General features: G+C 43.2%; 1 protein-coding gene across 22 annotated transcripts in view; it reads right to left on the bottom strand.

Moving 5' to 3' along the window:
• CADPS (calcium dependent secretion activator) overlaps window positions 1-22,182 on the bottom strand; it is a 438,674-nt gene that overhangs the window by 37,628 nt on the left and 378,864 nt on the right. For all 22 annotated transcript variants that reach the window (XM_077325020.1, XM_077325018.1, XM_077325022.1 and 19 more), the window contains 2 exons: window positions 15,327-15,359; window positions 8,991-9,098 (listed from right to left, as the gene is read on the bottom strand). In XM_077325020.1, the coding sequence (XP_077181135.1) occupies window positions 8,991-9,098; window positions 15,327-15,359 (141 nt within the window). The remainder of the gene's footprint in view (window positions 1-8,990; window positions 9,099-15,326; window positions 15,360-22,182) is intronic.

Consider the following 22,182-nt stretch of genomic DNA (forward strand, 5'->3'; position numbering starts at 1 on the left):
ATTAAACATGTCAGCGAGACTTTCAAACAACTGAAAAAAATGTGTTTGATTTCTCAGGAAGCAATTCAATATACCAGTTTACCCTGCCTTTAAAATCAATGGCTCCCCCTTTAGTGTAGAATGATTAGCGGAGCAATCTCTTCTGGACAAGGAAAACCAATTAAGTGTCTCCACCAAATGTCTGCTGGAACATGAAAAGCTGCTTCACTAAAGACAGTTAGGAGCATGAACTCCAGCAAGCGTGCAAAGCCAAGTGACAAATGGAGGATTTATTTTTATTACGGGTATATCTGAAACAAATTAGACTAAACCCTGCTTAAATTAATACTTCATGAAAGAGCAAACCTCTTGGTGCACTATAGATAAACCGATAGCGATTCCTTGCACATGTCCCGTTCTCCCCGCATTTGTGAGCAAAACATTTCCACGATTAAGCAAACCCCTTAAATCTTCCCCTTGTCCTTTTCTCGGTGTGTGGATGTGCAGTTGTGTGTGCTGAGAACATGTAAGCTGAGAAGCATCTTGGGCTAGTAGGCGTGACTGACAAAGGCATGTTCATTAGGCAGAAAAAGCATCCCTTCCCTTTACCACCCCAAAAACTCTGTGCCAGAGAGGAGGACAATTTGTGGTAACTGGCTTCTGTACCACTCTAAAAGTATATGACTGACACACAGGCACATATTTGTAATCCTGACAAACTGCAGAATGTAGTTGTACAACGGCATAGACAGGAGAAAAGGCAGAACTTAGACTATTTGCCTTACACAGATTCCTTACTGCTTCTAGGAATGACACTGTTCATCAGGACTGCAAATAGCCTCGATAACCCCCCCCAGACAAATATCTCCCTAGGCCTTCCCACCACACCACTCAGAACCAGACCAAACATATTCAAGTAAATCATATGCTGTCTAAGCGAGGGTGCACAAGCTGCCCCCCATGCACTGCAGAGAGGCAGGAGAATGGCATCTACCCTCTCCCCCTTCTGGGCTGTAGTAAGAAGCAGCTGCCTGCTTTCCTTGCCCCCTGGAAGTGGGGTGAGGCCTGGTAGCAGGGCACAGTGATGCCTGTCCTTCTTGTCCTCTAATAGCAGGTCAAGGCCTAGTGGTGGGGCACTTTCTGCCCCACATATTATGGTAAGAAGCTGCCGTTCACTTCATTGCTACCAGTCAGGTGAGGTGAAATGTGGTGCACAGAAAGAAGAAGAGGAAAAGCCAGGTGCCCCAAGCCTGGCCTGCCTCATGCCCACTTCTGCCTCCCCCACAGAGGAAGGACCCTGCCAGCAGCTTACTGGTGCTGGGAATACCTCCCCATGGCAAGGGGAGCCAGGTTGATTGTTCCCCCTCCAGCTCTGGAGCGACAAGCAACCACCTAGGGGCTCCCTAATGGAGGACTTCTACTCATCAGAAATTGGAGGGATTAACAGAGTCACTTTGTGAAGATGACTTCTCAGCCAAAAGTGACAATGGAAATAGAAGTTATTGTACAACTCTGCCTCTGCTTATCAGTCCCACAGTGACTGTCTAAGTTGTCTAAAAGAAACAAAGAAACCTTGGCCATGTGGTTCTGCTGGATTCAAGATGATGGAGGGATACTGAACTCTGAAAGAGGGTATCTATCAGCAAAAGACATGGATCTGCGGTATGGCGATAATTTCTAATAAAGCAGTGCACTGGCCCCTCCATATAAGAAGAAGGGTTGGTTTTTATACCCCACTTTTCACTGCCGAAGGAGTCTCAAAGCAGCTTACAATCGCTTTCCCTTTCTCTCTTCACACCAGATACCCGGTGAGGGAGGTGAAGTTGAGAGAGCTCTGACAGGATTGCTCTGTGAGAACAGCACTATCAGGACTGTGACTAGCCCAGGGTCACCTGCCAGGCTGAGTATGGAGGAGTGGGGAATCAAACCCTGCTCACCAGATTAGAATCCATCACTCTTAATCACTACACCATGTTGTCTCCCCTATCTTAGGGACTATTGTCATGCTCCCTACGCCTGTTGGAACAGTTCCCATGTTTACTAGCTGAGGACTCCTTTAAGGTAGCAGAGAAGTAACAGAATATGAAGTATTGTAGGGGTACACGTGGAGGCCCAGCTCTTGTAATTCTTGCATTTTAAAAAAAGTGCAAAAATCATACACAGCATGCCTCTATGCATATAATTATTGAGTGCAGGTGGAAAAGAGCTTGTGTCCTCACTCCTCCACTATTGGAAGAGGCTCCTCCCCTGAGTAGGAATGTGAATTGGCCCATACCCTTTCTCTTTAGGTTGCGTTTTGATATCCTGTTCTGTGCTGTAGAGCAGTGGTCCTCAACTTTTTTATCACCAGGGACCGGTCAACACTTGACAGTTTTACTGAGGCCTGGGGGGGGGGGAGTAGTCTTTTGCCGAGGGATGTCGCTGCCGCCTGAGCCCTGCTCCACTTACTTTCCTGCCAGCGCCCCTGACTTCCCGCCACCCGCTAGGGGGCGCTGCCAGCAGCAGCTGCACAGTGCCAAGCCGAGGGGGAGACCCAGCCATGGCGGCCAAAGGTGAGCCGGCGACAGAGTGGCAGGGCAGCCCCCAAGGCAGCAGCCGGGGAGGAGGACGAGGAGGAGCCGCAGCCCAGTACCGACTGATCCCCGAACTGATCCCGGTCCCCGGACTGGGGGTTGGAGACCACTGCTGTAGAGAAAGATATTTTGCAAGTGCTTCCTTTAATGGCGGTGGGTGGGAAATCAGGCCTGTATTGTACAACTGAGCATATGAAGTGACAGTGAAATGGTAAGTCAAGCCCCCTGTTAAAGCCCAGAGCAGTTAGCATCCCAATATCCTCAGGCCCCTATCACCGCATGATTAAGTTCTTACCAGACTTTCAGTAAGGGCAACCTTCCTGATCCGGTAACTGCCAAGGGCAGGCCAAATACGCAGAGTCAATCTATGAACATTTAATCTCGGCAGAGAAGGCAGATTAAGTGTATAATTGACCCATATAATCCATGTATCATCTCCAGTCAAATGTTTCCCTGTGTCCGGTTTAAACAGACATGGGGCCTATAAAAGAAAGCTATCAGAGACGGCATATTACCAGGGCTATGGATTTCATCAAAGTTCGAGATGGCTTTTTAATCACTGATCCCAGAGACTGCTAGAGTTAAGCAGATGAACTAGCTGCTAAGCACATCTGTTTTAATCCTTATCTTCTGCTCAGGCTTGTGTCTTCAAGAAGTACAAGAAGAAGGAAAAAAATTAATTTTTGTTTAGGTCTTCGCAATCTTAGGGGCTTCGCGGGATGATTTGATTTCTCATATTAAGAGCATGTTCATTTGGGCGGCTTTTTGTGTTTTTGGCCGAGGGGCAAGATATTGAATTAATCATCTGGGAGGAGAAATAAATGCCATCTGTACCATTTGCGGACATTTAATTTCTGCCTGCATATCCTAAGAGGCGCAGGCACCTGGGGTTTATGTCTCATTTTTTCCTTGGGATTGAATTTGAGAATAAAGTCTTCATACAATTTAACAGAGGGACGCTCATAGTGAGGTGTGTGAAAATTGTTTCTGAGCCACCTTGAAGCCAAGGATCACACAGTGTTTCATGCATTTGGATGTTGTGTGTTGCAGTGAACTTGCAAGAATCCCCCCAAATTTTGCTGTTCCTAATTTTATAAATCAAGGTTGCTTCACAGGAATTAATGTGTGCAGAGGGATGTGTTGTGTGCACATGAGAGCCACACTTTAAAAAAATTAATGCATTTTGTGTGTCCATGCTCAATGACGGTCATTTGGACTGCATATAATGAATACAGCCCTGACCTGGATATTCCAGGCCAGCCTGTCCATGTCAGATCTTGGAAGGTAAGGAGGGTCCTTTCTGGTTAGTACCTGGCTGGAAGACCACCAAGGAAGTCCAGGATTTCTATGCAGAGGCAGACAACGGAAAACCAACTCTCAAAGTCTCTTGCCTTGGAAACCCTACAGGGCCACAGTAAATCCACTGTGACTCGACAACAAACAAACACGCAAACAAATCAGACTGTATCATGACTATTTATAGCATGTCAAAACTGTGGACATATACGTGAGCTCAAAAAAAGGTTGGCCTTCACATATTGTGAAAACCACAGAATACTCATGGTATAGAGATATGTGCCCTCTATTCCCATGATGGGTGAACTGGTTGTCCCACTCGGACCCATGGGGCGGGATGAGAAAAACTTCATGCAAACCTGTGACAAAGCGTGCATTTGGCAAGAGCAGTTTTGAGAACTATCTTCTGGACGGTGAAGATTAATTTATGCCAAATCTTAAGAAGGAAACCTGGTCTGTTCTCACTTTCCAAGCTTAAAATACGTTACAGAGTTGTTTGGAGGATATAGAAGAAGAAGAAGAAGAAGAAGAAGAAGAGTTGGTTCTTATATGCCGATTTTCTCTACCCGAAGGAGGCTGAAAGCGGCTTACAGTCGCCTTCCCATTCCTCTCCCCACAACAGACACCCTGTGGGGTAGGTGAGGGTGAGAGAGCCCTGATATCACTGCTCGGTCAGAACTGTTTTCTCAGTGCCGTGGCGAGCCCAAGGTCACCCAACTGGCTGCATGTGGGAAGTGCAGAATCGAACCTGGCTTGCCAGATTAGAAGTCCACACTGCTAACCACTACACCAAACTGGCTCTAGGGGGATGGGTGGGGACAAAATATACTGCCTGGAGCTCAGTAGAGGATGGGCAGCGTAAAATAAATAGATAAATACTAGTACCTGCCTAAAATGGCTTTTAACCTACAACTAGGCAAGAGGGAGCTTGAAAGGAGACTGAATAAGGAACAAGGACAGATAACAGAGTATGTATATACGGAGGGACCCAAACTTCTTAGCCCAGCTGCAACCAAATGCCTGGCAGAAGAGCTCCGTGTTACAGGCACTGCGGAAATGAGATCAGGGCCTGTAGCTCTTCTGGGTGCTCATTCCATCAGAACTAAAAAGGCCCTGGCCCTGGTTGAGGCCAGGTGTGCCTCCTGGGGACCAGGGAGCACCAACAGATTCAAACCCACAGAGCGAAGAGCCCTGTGGGGGGCAGAAAGAGACAAGCGGCCCCTCAGAGATGTATGGCCCAGGCCGCAGATGGCTTTAAAGGTAAGAACCAAAACCTTAAAACTGTTTCGGAAGCTAACCGGATAATGAAAATGAACAAGCAAATGCACGTATGATTCCAAACACATTTCATAATATAACTCTTCCTCTCCCCCCAAAATATAGGAAGGAAATAAAGTATTTAGAAGGGACTTTGAAGTAGCTGGAAAAGAACCCAATATCCTTTACGTTCCTTGAACTGAATTACTGCAGGACTGTACCACAGGGCCCCAACTCTGAAGTAAAACAGAGTAGAACCATACCACTGAAATCAGGAGGCCCTGATAAAGTAGTAACATCTCGTTTGCTTTTGTTCTCCCCCTGCCCACAACTGCCGCCTTGGCAAAGTTCCCACCAACCCAGCCCCGGCCCTTTCCCTAGAAACAATCCTAATTTAAGCGACCCACCGAGGACCCCCTAAAAGACACAAGGTGCTGTTAATTACCGTCTGGGTCACAGGTCTGTCCTTTATAGTTAATGAATCGTATTTCTAAAAACACTACTCAAGGATTAAAGCTGCAGCCTTACACGGAGGTACGGCCTTCCAACTCAATGACTTTAGTGGACTGACAATGGCATAGCTCAGTTTAGGATTGCACTGTAAAGCTACCCCTCAGAGGCTAAAACAGTAGGCTGATGGTTTTAATCAGATAACATTCTCTTCAGATAACGCTTCAAACTGACACACAGGGAGAGGCCACAAATGCATGCTAACAAACCATCCTTCTGTTTCCTTTTCACTACTAATGACTTTCTTCCTTCTCTGTGCCCACCATTTTCGTGGGGCAGGGCAGACAAAGAAGCCATGTGACACTGCGGTAAATAATTCTTTGGAAGGGGGGGGGTTAGAAAATAGCTTTGTTAGCAGCTCGATTGCCAGCTGAACTTTCTGGCCAATCTGTTTCTTCCCCCAGTGACCCCGAAGGGAAGATTTTAAAAATGATGATGACGATGATGACTTTATTTCATAGTAAACGCAACTAATTTACAGAATAAAGGCGATTAAAATGTAGGCTGCACAGTAATATTCAGATAATCTCCTACCTAGCCCAACAGCCTCTGGGGAGAATAATTCTGCTACTGTGGCACATGTGAGAAGGGGGTCTGGGAGGCAATGAACTCTAAGCAGTATAAACGGAATGGCTTTAGGAACAAAGGAAAAAACTAGCATTTTGAAACAGTACTGCCAATATTATTAATATTGAAAATAACCACTCATTCCCCCCCCCCCCCAGTGAGCAGGATTAAATAATATACATGGAAGAGAAAGAAATTATGAATTGCATAGACAACAAAACTCCAACAATATAAGGGAACCGGAAATCTATGACTAAACTTTCCACTAGAAGGACCCCCTGTGGACGGCATGACTCCTGTACTTTAATAATTGTGAGAAATAGGAAAATGTATCATGCAGGTGACAGAAACACAATACTTACTACTATTTCTTTTCCTATAGACCTGTTAAAAGTATGCCTTTTCCTGATACGCTTGCTCCAGACAAAAAAATCGGCAGTAAACTGTTATTCCCTACATTAATAGGTGAAAATAATCTTCTTTTCTGAGCTTCTTGAGAAGGATTTGGGCTTAAGGGTGCTTTACTAGGACTAGGATACTATAATGTGCCATGTGGAACTTCATGCAAAAATCACTGATGTACTACGTGAAACTCTAAAGAGTTTTTACAAAATGGATGGTCAAGTGAGACCAGTCTGCCTCATGGAGGAGACATGGCTCCATTGGTAAACACGCCAACTACTTAAGGAATTGGGAGTTCAGTTCAGATTTTCATAGGACAAATGTACCCCAAGGAAATAATGAATATCAGCGATTTCTGGTTTCAGATGTAAATAGCATAAATACACTTTTGCAGAAAACCATTTCAGATATGTAACGAGTTTGGGAATATTGTTCAAGTTCCTAGATTATTATTATTTTTTTAAGGAGAACTTGAGTTTGCAAACAGTTCTGTGACCCCGGACACTGTAGCGAACAGACTCTCTTCCAATTTCACATTTCAGATCATTACTGTATGCACGCTTCAAACTGAAGCACATATAACTTTGCTTCACATCTTAATTTGCATCTATGTCCTCATAGCAGCACCTCTTTGTATCTCCAATGGTACCTTAACTACTTACAGGCGTACTTTATATGGGAGACATGAAGCAACTTTAAGCCAATGGATACTTGTTGTGAATTTCCTCCTCTGCTCAGACAATGACTGAGTAGCTTAAAAGCTAACCGAATGGTCACATATCGTGCCCTAAACCAACACAAGAATGAATGAAAAGACCCCAGTCAACTATGCCTCTCGTCAAGTTTAAGACAAGCTGCTGGGGAAAAAAAACACAAAACTGGAAACTGCTCAAAGGCAAAGTCGCCACTGAAAAGAACAGTCCCTGGAAATGTATTGCTAATAAAAGAAATTCAACATAGATGGGCAGGGTGCTGGCATATCTGTAACACAGAGGAAAAGACTGCCTCTTTGTCAATGCCAAGTGGATAGGTGATTTGTCTTTGGCATTTTGATGCTTGAAATTCTCTTAAGGAGGAAAGGAGTCGCTGGAGTGCTTGATGCATGAATGAGGCATTCTCAGTGGATATGGGTCATGCTAGTAGATGTACACAGGAAGATTATTTGACTCCAATTCATGCCACTTGATATAATGTGATAAAACATTTGACATGAGAGATAAGTTCCATTTTAATCTTGTAGAATATCAGGGCGGGGAGGGGGGGAAGGAGAGAATTAAACAGTAGGAAAGGATGCGGGGGTGGGGGGGGGAAAGGGCAATGGGAAGAAAGGATTTTGGTGATATTTGCGGAGGAAAAAAAAAGAAAAGAAGCTTTTCTGTCCGATGTAAGGAGCATGCAAGCGAAACAAGTGAACAAAGCACCAGAAATCTGAAGGCATTCAAAACTGAATGCCAGAATATAATTGGAGGAGAAAAAAAAAAACCCAAAACAAAACAACCACCCCAAGAGCGCTAAGGGGTGAAAGGAGAGAAAAGGAAGCTGTTCTGCAGCCGCACAAAAACACAAACAAGGATCTGTCTGAACAAGTGACTGAAACACGGATGCCAAGTGTCTGCTGCAAGCACAAATGCTAGACTGCACAACTGCTCCAAAGGGAGAAAATGGGCTGCACAACAAAAGCAACAGCAAGGCAGAGAAATCTGTTGACATGCACGCCATCCCAGTCCAAATAAAATCTCACTTGACACTTGGACCCTACCAAGCACTATAGCTGGTGGGGTCTTTTTTTCAGGCTTTACCTGCTCCTTAGAATGGCAAGAGACAAAATTAATCTTACATTTTTAGTTTCTCAAACTGATGATAGCTACCCACCCATAATTTTTTTTTAAATTTTGTGAAAATACTACTATTGTATCATGCAACACAAAAACGAGATTAAAAAAAAAAAACAACCCACGTCGATTTCTTCAATGCAGTCATTAAAAAGGAAAGTCTGAAGTCCCTTTTAATATTTTAGGTCATTTAGCGATCAAGATTCACTCCGAGTCAAATTCCATATGTGCCCTATTCATTCTCATCACCCGCCTTTGAAAAACAGGAACGAAAGAGCAGAACAATAACTAAGACATCCCTGTTGTAGAATGAAATCTCAAAACTGGGCTCTTATCCCAAAAAAACGAAAGAGAGAAGAATTGGGACCAAAGTGGATTTGAGTATAGCATTAGAGCAGACAGATAGCAATCAGAAGAAAAGGAAACACACATCTATATTTTTCTTTTTAAAAAAATCCGTAACTCATAATTTATTTCAAAATGTGACTTATCCTCCTGTCTCATTTTGTCACATTTTGCCGTTTCTCCCCCTTGGGTCTCCAAGGCAGAGGAGGAGGAGGAGGCATTTACTTACATCAAATAACCTTTCTATATACATCTCCTCATTGACCTTATCACGCAGGATGTCCTGAGAATGGCGAACGAAGGTCACGTAGGCGTCAGCAACATCCATCCCTGGTTTCTGTTCAGAGAAAAGGGGGGAGGGGAGAGGAGAGAGGAGGAACACAGCATGAAAATGGCATCTTCCCAAGACAGTCTATTCATTCACTTGCAAGGATTCCCCCCACCTATTCCCCCCCCCACCCACATTGTCACGGAGGATCCTTCTGGTCGACTTCCACGAGAGAGGTGCCAGCAATGGATCTGCTAAACTATCTGCTGCTAAAACTACCCCCTATGGCGTATAGAGCAAAAGATGATTGTCTGTACTCTCTTTTCTTTCCCACCTTGACGGAAGCTGGCTGGCTGGATTAAGCGTCCCTTGCAATGCTCTCTCTTGCAATGTTTGGAGCTATTGACCTAATTGGCAAAATAACACATCACACTGGGCTCCCCTGCCCAGGGTCATCTTCCTTAATCTAAAGTTAGAAAGCTAGCACCCAGGACTTGTCTGTTGCCCCCTTTCTTTGGAGGCTCTGAGCATCATCGGCATCAAAATTACACTTTCTTGACGCAGGTATTGGATGGTGTCTTTTCCGTTTTTTTTGAAAAGTTGCACAGTTAGTATTAGAAATTATATTAATATATTGTTGTGGATAAAGGAATAACCGAACCAAAGCCCAACATTTTGTCAGCAGGTGATTGCTTTCGGTGGGCACATAGCTAATGTTCTCTCATTAAAACCAGTAAGTGTTTGCATTGCTTAAATCTGTGACACATTCTCTAGATGCGTAGCTATTAAAATCTCTCTCCATCTCACCGATTCTCTCTGGGTACCTGTATTTCCTTAACTCTGAACTTATAGAGCCTTCAAGATTTGCAGATGAGCACGATGCAGTGCACATTTCCCTTCTACGAAGCAAGCATCGTGGAGGTAATTTGGGAGACAATAACCACTAAATAAGTTCACACTCCTTGATATGTTGGAATCGGACTTATCTCAAAAGAAACCCATTAAAATGCTGAAAAAAGGAGTCATTATGAAAGCTGCCACACAAATCTTAAATGTCTGTGGCACATTGGAAGTTTCTTAATAATGGGTGTCATTACTTTTATTACTGTGATTTACTGCAGATCACAAAGTATCATTTCTGCATGCGATGTGATTGTCAGCCACTGTAAATTGAAGTTAGTTAACACTTCTGTGTAATTTCCAGGGTGAAAATGAGGACAGTTTGAGAAGCAGTAGGAAGGTAGTTTATACATATATATAAAGAAATACAATTATCAAGCAAAGGACCAATGGTTGGCCCGAGAGATGCCAGTAACATTTTTAACACCTACTGAAACAATGACAAGGTATTAATTTAAAAAACAATGAGGACAATGTAAATGTGGCTGTTATACTTTTCAAGCAATTTCCAGCAAGCAGATTGTGCCAGCTTTATGATACAATAAAAAGTGATGCAATTGCCCAATGCAAAACAATCATAGTTCTGGAATGAGACATGGATCCTGTTATATGGTGGATATTAAGAGAGCTAAGCTCTGACTTAGAGTGAAAACCTTAACGCTTTTTGATTTGCATTCGAAGCGTCTTTGCTAGTCACAGGGATAGGATGTGGGAGCAGAGCGAATAAAGAGACCAACCTAACTGTGAAAATCAGATGGTTGTTTCCACCCTGTGGGTCACGATGGAGTGACATTCTTTTGGTGGTTTGAATTCTTACCAAGGATTCCAATCAGGGAGAAGGAAGTTGCCTCTTTGTGTCCCTTCCTTTGTTAATTTCTTCCAATTTCTCTACATGAAGGGGAATGGGAGAAGGTATCTTCTTTGATGACTGTCCCTACTTCATGCTGGGTGTCTCCAAAATTATGAAGAGAAAGGAAGGAATTGGAACACCTGCGTCAGCTGAATAAGACCTCCTGGGCTGAGCATTTGACACTCCCCTTTCTGCAGATAACTGAAGGGTTGGCCAAAGGGAGATGGCCCTAGGGTCTTAACTCATGGCTTCCTTCCTGTAGTCTTGTGGAAGCTGTGCTTAGCACAACAAGCACCAGTCCATGATGTCCTAGTAGGTCATTACCTGTTTTAATTTGAGACAAAAGGCTTATTGAGTGGTGTAGTTTTATTTCAAATTTGTATTTGTATATATTTTAGTTCGTATGGTGCTTAGAGTCCCCAATGAGGAAGAAAAGCAGGATAAAATTATTTAAATAACTAAATTCTCATTCAAATTTGTCCACTATTTTTAGAGTTCTGAACTACCAGATTTTGTTTTCAAAATGAAACTAGTGCATCAGGAATCGTACATTGTTTTACATTTTTCTTTTCTTTTCAGTTTTGTACATTTCTAATGCAGAGGTGGGGTAGGGTGGATGGGTGGTATGCATCTGGAGGCTGCAGCAAAATATGCACACTCCAATTCTAGATTTAACTTTAGAAATTGTTCCACTTAAAGTGGAATTCAGGAGGAACAGAACAGAAATAAAGCAAGGTACAACAGACCTTCAAAACTATCAAAGAATGTAATGGGGGAAATCTATTTTTGGTTACTGATCTTCAGCAGCATTCCCATGAGTCTTTCTCACCATAGAGCTCCCTGTATATCCTTGAGCCAATGGCTAGCATTCAGCTTAATCTATCGTATTGTTGTGAGAATAAAATTGGTTAACTCCATGTAGGTCCCTCTGAAAAGTTTGGAGAACGGGCAGGATACAAATGGCATAGAAGCTCCACCATAAGATTAGTAGCCATACTAAGGACATATCATGTAAGCCTAATCTAAACTTAACCCATAAAGGACATAAAATATACAAAGTGGCTTCTAGGGTTGCTCCTTCTGAGTTAGGAAATTCCTAGAGATTTGAGGGTGGAGTTTGGGGATGGGGGGGGGTTGTGAAGGGGATGGACCTCAGTGGGGTATAATGCCATCGAACCCATCCTCCAAAGCGCTATTTTCTCCTAGGCAATTGAGCTCTGTAGTCCAGAGATGTTTTCATTCTGAGAGATTTCCAGGGCTCATCTGGAGGTTGGCAACCCTAGTGGCTTCAATCTGTGAGTTTGTTGCCACCTCTTCTTCACAACATGAAGCTTTTGTTTCCTTGCTTGGACACCTTTATAAATGTGGAACTACATACAGAGTTTGGATAATACAAGTGGCACCAGGTCATTCCTCTCTCATGAATTCTCTGAACAAAAAGTCTGCCTTCAAATGTCTCTTGCTTTATCAGTCATAATCCCTGACTCCAACCAACATTCATATATCGCACTTAGACTTAATTTAAATGTTAATTTCCGGTGAGCAGAGTACTTTGCCTGAGATCTTTAAGGGCTCTCTTCATTATAATCCAAGCTCTAAATGGAGACCTACAGCACCATTTGCCCTTTTAAAATTAACGGATGTGGTTGTTTTGCAGTAATATCATCAATGTTGTTTTGGGTGTACATATACTAATTTACCACTGTTTTTTTTCCATAAATACCTTTAGAAAAGCTCAAATTATGGCTAAAAGAGAAAAAAAAATCTGAAGAAAGCCCTAATGGCTAGTGTAATGTTGGCTGCAAGAAGACATTCTTATGTATTTTATTTATTTATTTTGTTTTATGTATTGTTCTTTGTTCCTATGTAAACTGCCCTGAGCCTTTGGGGAGGGCGGTATATAAATATAATAAACAAACAAACAAACAAACAAATAGGTTGTATCTGTTAAACTGTCTGGTAGTTAAAAGTTAAGGCTGCAATCTCATGCAAAATTATTTATTTACTAACAGAAAAGCCTGTTGTAGGGAAAATACAATGGGTGCTAGCCTTCCCCTCCCCCTGACCCGGGCAGCCCCAGCAAGGCTGTGGCAGGGCTCCTTGGGGCAGGGGGAACACTGGTGGGGGCTCCATCTCTTCCCACTCAACCCGGGCAGCTCTGCTGAGGCCTGGCGAGACCTCCCTCCCTCCCCTCCACTGACCTGGGACTGTAGTCCCAGGCCCTTCCACCCTCCCTCCCAGCTTCTGCTTACTGTCTGGCTTACCTTTTGCAGTCAGTCCAGTAGAGTGGGCTGGCACTTCTTCCACATGGAAAAATTTGGAGGGGGATGGGCCAGGGGCGGGCAGCCTACCTGATTGGCTGTTTGTTGGACGGATAGCCAATCAGGTAGGTCATGAGTCCCAACTCCTCCCACCACTCCAGTCGGGCTTTATTTATATTACAGATACAGATTTATGCATTTATAATTATATAGGACCACTGCTTTGGGCCCAGCTACCTCGGGGCAGTTTACAACAGCTTAAAACAACAGATTCAAAACCAAAATCAATTCATCTATTTAAATCAACATCAGTGTCTTTTGTTTCATATTCATTCATTCATTCATTCATTCATTCATTCATTCATGTTTAGATTTGTATCCCACCTCTCATGACTTTTGTCACCTCGAGGCGGCTTACCATTAAAACCATAAAACAATATCCTATAAAAACCCATTAAAACAACAGTACGTTGCTTCCGGATGTGGTTGTTAGGGCACAAACAAAAACTTGGTTCATGTATTATTTTGATGTAGAGTCCCAAATCATACTTTCTACCATTTTTATATCATTGACCATCATTTGTCTCCCAGCAGTCTGCCTTTTCCCACATGTCTCTCAAAACATATTTTAAAGATATGCTTCTACCACAGCAGGTCTTAGAATCCCAGTTACTTTGCCTTTCTTGAAAGGAGGGACACTGCTTTCCCCTAAAACTCACAGTAAAGGCTATTACCATGAGGATTGCCGTAATAGGAATCCTAAGTGATTCTATGTCAGGAGGCCTCCCTCCAGCAGCTCTCTTTGTCTGCTGCTGCTCCAATCAGTGGTAAGAATTAAAAAACAACAACAACACCATAAACATTGTATATGCCACCATGACACTTACAAGGAAAACCAGGATGTAGTATAGAGTAGCTCTAGGAATCTTCAGAAATGCTATGGTAAAATGATAAGAGTTTCCTGTGATTCCTAGTGCTACCCTACTTGACATCCAATTTTTCCTGGAAGTGATATAGCAATGCACACAATGTCATGTCCCTCCCCCTGAACCTTCCACCAGTTGCCCGCCATGGACTGGTAACCCGAAAAGTTATGTAAGGTTCAGTGGGGTAGTTTGGGCCTTTGTAACATTATCTCTGAAATGATACTGCCTTCAGTGAGTTTCTCGATTCTCTAATGTGCGTTTTTTTATTTCTGTTCTAGTTACAATACAGATAATTTATAGTTAGGGCTAGCAAATGGAACTATTGCTCCCTCCATATTCCCTCACAAAAGCCCCTTCCCTAGTTTGGCTTTATGTTTATTTATTTGACTTTCATTGCATCCATCTCATTAGGAGCTTTAAGTGCCTCGTCCCTTCCATTTTATTTTCAGAAACACAATAAGGCTCATGCTGAGAGATGGTAACTAGCCCAAAATAAACCAATGAGATTCATACCAGAGTTCATGTCATGAATCCGAGTCTGCTATACCACACTATTATCCCCAGTCCTGTCATCGTAATTATGTCAGACTCTATGCTTCCTAGTTCCTTCTCTACGGCCATCATTATTTCAATATGGTGGTTGTGTTTCTGCGTAAATTTTCACACTTCCTGAGCATTGTATAACAACATGATTCACAGGGCACCTTTCAACTAAAAGCCCCCAGCTATGCTCTCTTTGCTCTCTTGATCCTGCTGTACCATACTGAGATATCATAAGCTCCTACTGCCTCAAGCCTCTTTAACTATCCATTAAGTTAAGGGGGTAGACTTGGTCCAGTTCACATGAAGAAGAGTTCATGGGAACCCATGCCAGCGGGCTTGAAATACAAGCTTCTGCATTCCTTTGCACCGTGTTCATTTGGCCCCCTTCATTCGGATAGGAGCCATTGTATTTTGTGGGTCCCGTTGAGAAAGCGAAAGCTGCATCACATTAATGAAACATATGCAAAAGTAAACAATTGCATGCTGCGTCTGCTTGACATTTGTGCTGTAACTCTGATTTTATGACATTTTACATAGCTCTGGTGATAAACATCATGTGATGCACTGGAGACAGATTCTTGAAAGCAGGCATCTAAAGAGCAGATCATCAACTAGGAAACATTCAGGATGAATCAGCTCATAGAAATCATTGTACGAAAAGTCTCAGGTTCACCGTGGCCTAAGATTTTTTTTTTTAAGTGCAGATAGCCTTTTTAAAAATAATAAAAAAAAGACATTTCAATCCTTATTACACAATGAGCCACAATCCGTCGAGTTCTTAAATATTAAAAGAATTTCATATTTAAATAATGCTTACGGGTACATCCACGTATTTGGAAGCTGCCTTCACCTGAAACAGAAACAAGACAGACTTCGAATTAAAATGTATGGCTTCAAAGAGGTAAACCAGGAACAAACCGGAACCACAAGTATCATGCCTACACAGTATTCACAGAAAAACAGATGTGCTATCCTATAAAGCAGGGGTTGTCAACCTGTGGTCCTCCAGATGTTCATGGACTACAATTCCCTACTACAATGGAATTGTAGTCCATGAACATCTGGAGGACCACAGGTTGACTACCCCTGCTATAAAGAATTTTTGACTGTATATTTTTATATGGACTAGAAGCATTTATCCTAATTAAACAAACTGAACTGCTTAGATTAAAGTGCGGTACTCAGAGAACTATTTGCTACACATGCTACTCAAGTTCCAGAAATTAAGGACAGAGCCTACATGAAACTCCCTCCCCCAAACTGTACAGTTCCAGTACCATGCTGATAAAGAAGTCCTCTTTTTATGTCCTACTTGTGGGGTGGGAGCTGCTATGCCCTGTCTCATTTCCATGATCCTAGAATAAACTGAGAAGCCCCAGGCCATGTGGGAGGAGCCTGAAACACAGCTCCTCTAGACTCCTTCCCACTGATATTGCCCCTATGACAATGAAAGGAGCTGTACTGTAGTAGATGCCAGAATGATGCAAGAAAGAGCCCTGAATGCTTGGAATGGAGAACAGGGACTGCTATGTCAATGCAGAGTCTTGACCTCAAACGTTTAAGGTCTCTAAAGCACCAGGAACCAATGTTGGTTCACAGGCAACAGCAGCCCTGCAGATATGGCAGCAAAGATGTGGTGGTGCAAGTCTGGCAGAAAAGAGAGGCAACAGAGAAAGAACTTGCTTGCTTGACCTCTGGAAGACCAGTTGGCTACTGCTGGCAATTGTGATCAAACAATTCTAAACACACAATACCTGGGAGTCCTAGTTTGTCATGGAATTGCATCTGACTCACCAGCATGATAATATTAAACTTCAGCTAATACAAGTATCTGTGTTAAGTGGTGTAAAAGCCCACGCTGATAAGTGTCTTGTCCTTGTTCTCACAGACTTGTTTGCCATCTTTTCATGCATGTTTTGCCAAAGAGTGGGGGTGGCACCGATAGGAAAAACCTAAAGGGAAACGGTATCATATATTGGAACGTGGGGGAATGTGGATAACATGGTGAAGGAAGAGGACAACATGCGGAGGTGGTGTGTTCCTTGATTCGTGTTCAGAACATAAACTCATACTTCTCATCAGATCAGTTCCCTGCCTCTTGTGCTGGAGTAGTGCCAGGCGGCATTAATATCAACACTGCAGCAGCACTACTCCCAAGGAAAGTGAGGCTCAGGATTGCAATGGCAACCTGCAACAAGGGTTACCAAATCAAAACATGATTCAGTTTGCATAGTGAAGGACATATACAAATGCAAACTAATACCAGATCTCATGGAAGTTCACCATGGGCTGCTCAGCAACTGTGGTTTGTTTGAAGTCTTTGGCGGCGGCAGCAGGAGTGCGCATGGCTCACGCAGCTCCCTTTAACTCCTGCGGCTGCCCTTGGCATGTGCCCCCTTGGCGTGTGCCCAGCCCCTTGGCGTGCACCCCCCTTGGCGTGTGCCCAGCCTGCGACATCTGGGGCCTTCAGTGCCCGGAGCACGCATACCCAGCAGGCTCTTTTGTGCTCTGGGCCCTCCGCCCTTGCAATGGCCACTGAGGGCGTCAGTGGCTTTATCTTATGGAAGTTCACCATGGGCCGCTCAGCAACTATGGTTTGTTTGAAGCCTTTTGCCAACTCAAGTGGGTTTCAGATTTTTTGGTTGGATGCACCTCATGATGTGCAAATCAGCAGAGGACCTATGTGGACTTTTCATACATGCAACTTCAGAAACAGCTGCAGTGATTGTGGAAATAATAAAAAAAAGATGACCCGTCAGCCAGAGAGATTCATGGACGAAAAGAAAAGCTGACAAATCAGCTTTGTGGAAACCAAGAATCTTCTTTATTCTTAAACAGCAATGTCCAAACGAGATTTGGTAGTAAACTTCTTTTCAAGGAGAAAGTCCTTCATCAGTGGCTGTGTTTCTGAAATTCCAATGAGTTAACAGAGGGGCTTTCCGCACTCCTTCAAAATCGCACAATGGTTGCCAATTGAAAACGCTACTGATTTGCCGTTATGCACAACGTCGTTGACAATCTGCCACACACCTGAAACCGATCCGCAAAAAGCGCTTCGTTGTAGCACTTTCAGGGAAATCCCCAAAAGTGGATTCACCTTCCGGAAAGCGCTACACTCCTGCAACCAATCTGCAACACTAGCAGGAAAGTTCTGTGCGTTACCATTGTTGTGGTTTCTACAAAGTCCCTCCCCTGGCTCTCTCCTCTGATCTTCCGGCGAAGCGATCGCCTTTTTTCTCTCTCTGAGCGAGCGGAGATCAACGCACCGGCGAGCCTCCGTTTAGCCAGTGAGGCTTCCCCGGCTGCAGTCCCTCCCCAGAGCTGTTTAAAGTCACTAAGCACAAACAACAGAGAAGCCCATTTGCTGATATATTTTCCCTTTATTTTTCACACTGTTTTCGGCCGAAAATCGCACCCGTGGGGGGGGATTTTTTTTTTCACTTGGCGGGAGCGTGGCAACGATGAAACGGCTGCTCAAACACATCTGCCAGCTGGATGGGTCTCTCCGTTGCAACGAAGCAACGCATATTCGTTGCAACGGGTGTGTGTGTGTTTTTTTTTAAAAAACCTTTCTTAAAGGGAAAGGGACTGTTTGGGAGCATGCTAACGGCCGCCCATTGGCTGCTTGATGGCCAGGGGCGGGACGAGCTCGGCAATAGCGCTCCCTTTCTAGCGATTTTTGCCGAGACCGGAAGCCTGTGGGAAACGATAGAAACGCAACTGGATTCCACTACAAAGGCAGGTATGCATAACAACGAATTCCACTATTTAAAATGGCGATTTTTCGTTCAGCAAACAATTTGCTACAACGATCCCGGTGCGGAAAGCCCAAAAGTATTCTGTCCCACTCTTTTGAACCTTTTGTCTACAGGATATTTTGTCATGTAGAACTGAATCTAGAATCATGGAAATAGCAGAGAGCAAGGGTGTGAGTGGTTTGCTGTCAGTTCTCAAACCTAAACCTATATTCCCCGCCATGTGCTTCCATGTCTACTGACAAAATGGAATGGATGGAGAAAAACAGAGCAGCTGGCTTTCCTGTGTAATCTAGAGCAGAGTCTTGCAACATTCTGGATATCCTCGTGACATTGCGATGTTCACAATGCAATCCTTTCTCAGGAGTAATCTCCAATGAATGAGCCCAGGAAGCTTTCTGAGTAGACCTCCTTAGGATTATTCTTGTGTTGCAAGGCAGGAAAAGCAAACTCTTTGACCGTTTATGCACTGGGAACTTCACTGCCCCAGCTTCCATGCAGGAGCACAAATAGGAGGCGGATGAGGTGCACCAGGCCAAATGCTCCCCTGTGTGAGTGCAGGAAGAGGTGGAGCAACCTGCCACAACTAAAACTCCAGCCTGCAGCCCAGCATAAAACCTCCAGTGCATAAACAGTTTTTATGAAGACCAAGGCAAACTGCAAATGCTGCAGTATCATTCAGAACCAACAGCCCTCACATCCTTTCTGTTGCTCTTCTTGATAAAGAGACACAGATATGTAGATCCAGAAATCCATGGAATCTGCCACTTATTGCCAGCTGCTGAAATAAACCAGTTGTCTTATTGAGCAGTTTCCAGATGGACAGAGAGACCTTTTTATAAAGGTACCATAATGTATCCCATCTGCAAAGCTGAGAATTTGTAACAACTAAGCATTTAATTAGAGTACGTCAACAATCACAATCCTTGTTTATGTTCTACAAGCTCACCTGCTTCTAAATATTTCTGATGCTACTGATAAAATAGCCTAAACATCACACGCACACACACACATGCAATTACTGAAGAAAGGAAAGGATTATTATACGAGTGAGACAGAATGTGTGAGTGGGTTGATGTTCTCCGATAACGTATGTGTGTGAACAATTAAGCAAAGAAAGGAGGTACATCAGGCCACACTAGTGATGAGGGTTCAAATCAAACCCAGCATCAAGCATTACTTTCACCAGGCTGCAGCAAAATAATAAGGAATGGGGAAATGGTAACTGCTGTACATTTGTAAATCACCCTGCCAGGATATGTTAGCATCCAAATATGTTATAGGTAGTGTTGCTAAGAAAAATACTTTTAATCCTTCCTTCCTTCCTTCCTTCCTTCCTTCCTTCCTTCCTTCCTTCCTTCCTTCCTTCCTTCCTTCCTTCCTTCCTTCCTTCCTTCCTTCCTTCCTTCCTTCCTTCCTTCCTTCCTTCGCACTTGTGACGGTTTGAAATAAAAGTCAGTTTGCTTCCTGAAATCCAATTGTTTGTTTGTCTCATTTTAGGAACCTGGAGTCAGTTTCTAATCCATTCCATTTTAATCAAAGAGAAATTCGAAAAGCAGAGGTTCAACAATATTTCAGAATTCTACTCTGTAGATGCTCAGAGGCAGAGAACACTGATTTCTCTTCAAATTGAGATGAAGAGAGAGAAATTAAGAGAGAGAAAAAGAGAAGAAGAGGAATCAATGGGTATCTAAATAAATGAAATTCGAAATAAGAAATTCCCCTCTCAATGGCAACTCTACTTTTTGGTGATAATATATGTTGCATTCCAAAGAGATATAATGCACGAATGTAGAACCCCTCCCCCCCGAGAAGTAGAAAGTCTGTGGAGTTGGATGCCCATGGTTTAACAAATAATACCTGCACATGCAGGGATGACACTGACATTCCCAGGGATTCCTGGATGAAGTAGAGTGTTTTTGTTTTCTAGCTCACTTATGTGACTGATAGCCCTCGTGGATCACCTGCCCCAGGAGGTGGATGGGAGAGTGCAACTCTGTTGACCCTCCTGGATCTCTCAGTGGATTTTGATACTATTCATCATAGAATCATAGAATCATAGAGTTGGAAGGGGCCATACAGGCCATCTAGTCCAACCCGCTGCTCAACGCAGGATCAGCCCAAAGCATCCTAAAGCATCCAAGAAAAGTGTGTATCCAGCCTTTGCTTGAAGACTGCCAGTGAGACTGCCATCATAGTATCCTTCTGGACTAACTTTTGGGGTTAGGATTTAGAGGCACCACTTTGTGGAAGGTTTATTTATACCTGGAAGGTAGGTTTCAGATGGTTGTGCTGGGGATTGCTGCTTGGTACTTTGGTTTGGTACCTCTAATCTAGATGTCATCTTTGCTTATTTACTTTGGAGTAAATCATATTATACTCAGTGGGACTAACAAATAAAGATGCCCGAGACTGGCTTCTATGACAGACCATGGGCCTATGAAATCCTCTAGTTTAATCTGTTTTCCACATTATCTTACCAAAACACACATACAACCTGAAGATGGTTTGTCATAATGGCATGTTTTTCTTTAGTGTAAAATTTGGCTACAAGTATTGCATTCTATAGAGCCTCTTGGGGCGCAGAGTGGTAAGGAAGCAGACATGCAGTCTGAAAGCTCTGCCCATGAGGCTGGGAGTTCAATCCCAGCAGCTGGCTCAAGGTTGACTCAGCCTCCCATCCTTCCGAGGTTGGTAAAATGAGTACCCAGCTTGCTGGGAGGTAAACAGTAATGACTGGGGAAGGGCACTGGCAAACCACCCCGTATTCAGTCTGCCATGAAAACACTGGAGGGCGTCACCCCAAGGGTCAGACATGACTCGGTGCTTGCACAGGGGATACCTTTACCTTTACTATTGCCTTCTATACTTGCTATACTTGCTTAACTTTCCTAGACTGTAGCTCTTCCAGGATTAAGTGACTTTTCCTATGAAATGTCTCATTTCATAACAAAATTTGTACAGAACAAAAAAAAAATAAGATTGCTGGGAGGTTCTCCCAGGAGTTAAATATACTGAAGAATTTTAATTAACATTACAATAATTGTTTCCCCCCTATTTGAAAGAAAAGAGGCTCTGCAGATTAAATGGGTCCTCAGCAGTTGTCATCAGCTTGGATGCAATTCATTTCATAGGCCTAGGAGTCATCTAATGACCAGACTGCCAGATGCAAGAAACATTACTGACTGCCGAAAACATCTTCCTTCTTTCATCTAACCAAATGCAGGATGATGTTCCATTTAGAGAAACCCAAGCAGTACATTATAATGATGTGGTTAGTGAGAATGCTATTAGAACAACTGATGCATTAATTTTAAACTGAATTTCACAGCCAGAATTGAAAATGGGGATATCCTACTAGGTGATAAAACGACTTGTCATAAGACCCCTGGTGACATGTCATTTTCTAAAAGAGTGGACAATGCTTCATGAAAGAAGTTAGTGAAAGGCTGGTCGTTTTGAGATATTAAAAAAAAACCCAACTCTGACCACAATGTTTCAGAAATAACGTGTTCGTATAGCAGGAGTAGTAGCAAATTGATTAAAATATAAGAATAAGTTTCATACTATGGTAGATGAAAGAAAGCATCATAGCTCTAGATTGTTACAGTGCAACCCTCAATAGAATCACACCTTTCTCAATCTACTTGGATTGTACTGTTCTCTGCAGAGACTGTTCTTTAGATACTGTACATAGGGTTATGGGATGCCTAGCAATACTAGCTTAATATTTAGCTTTCTCCTGTTTCATAAAAGAAAACAGAGGCATATAATGATTTGACTGACAACAGTAGGATAGCCCACTGATTTACCTGGGAGTCTCATAATGCCATGCTACCCAGAGTTACACTGAAGGGATCATAAAATTTTGATCAACATTTCAATCTTTTATAGACAGTCGTCCTAGTGATGGGTAAT

Source organism: Paroedura picta, chromosome 3, assembly GCF_049243985.1.
Source record: "Paroedura picta isolate Pp20150507F chromosome 3, Ppicta_v3.0, whole genome shotgun sequence".
Lineage (NCBI taxonomy): Eukaryota > Metazoa > Chordata > Lepidosauria > Squamata > Gekkonidae > Paroedura > Paroedura picta.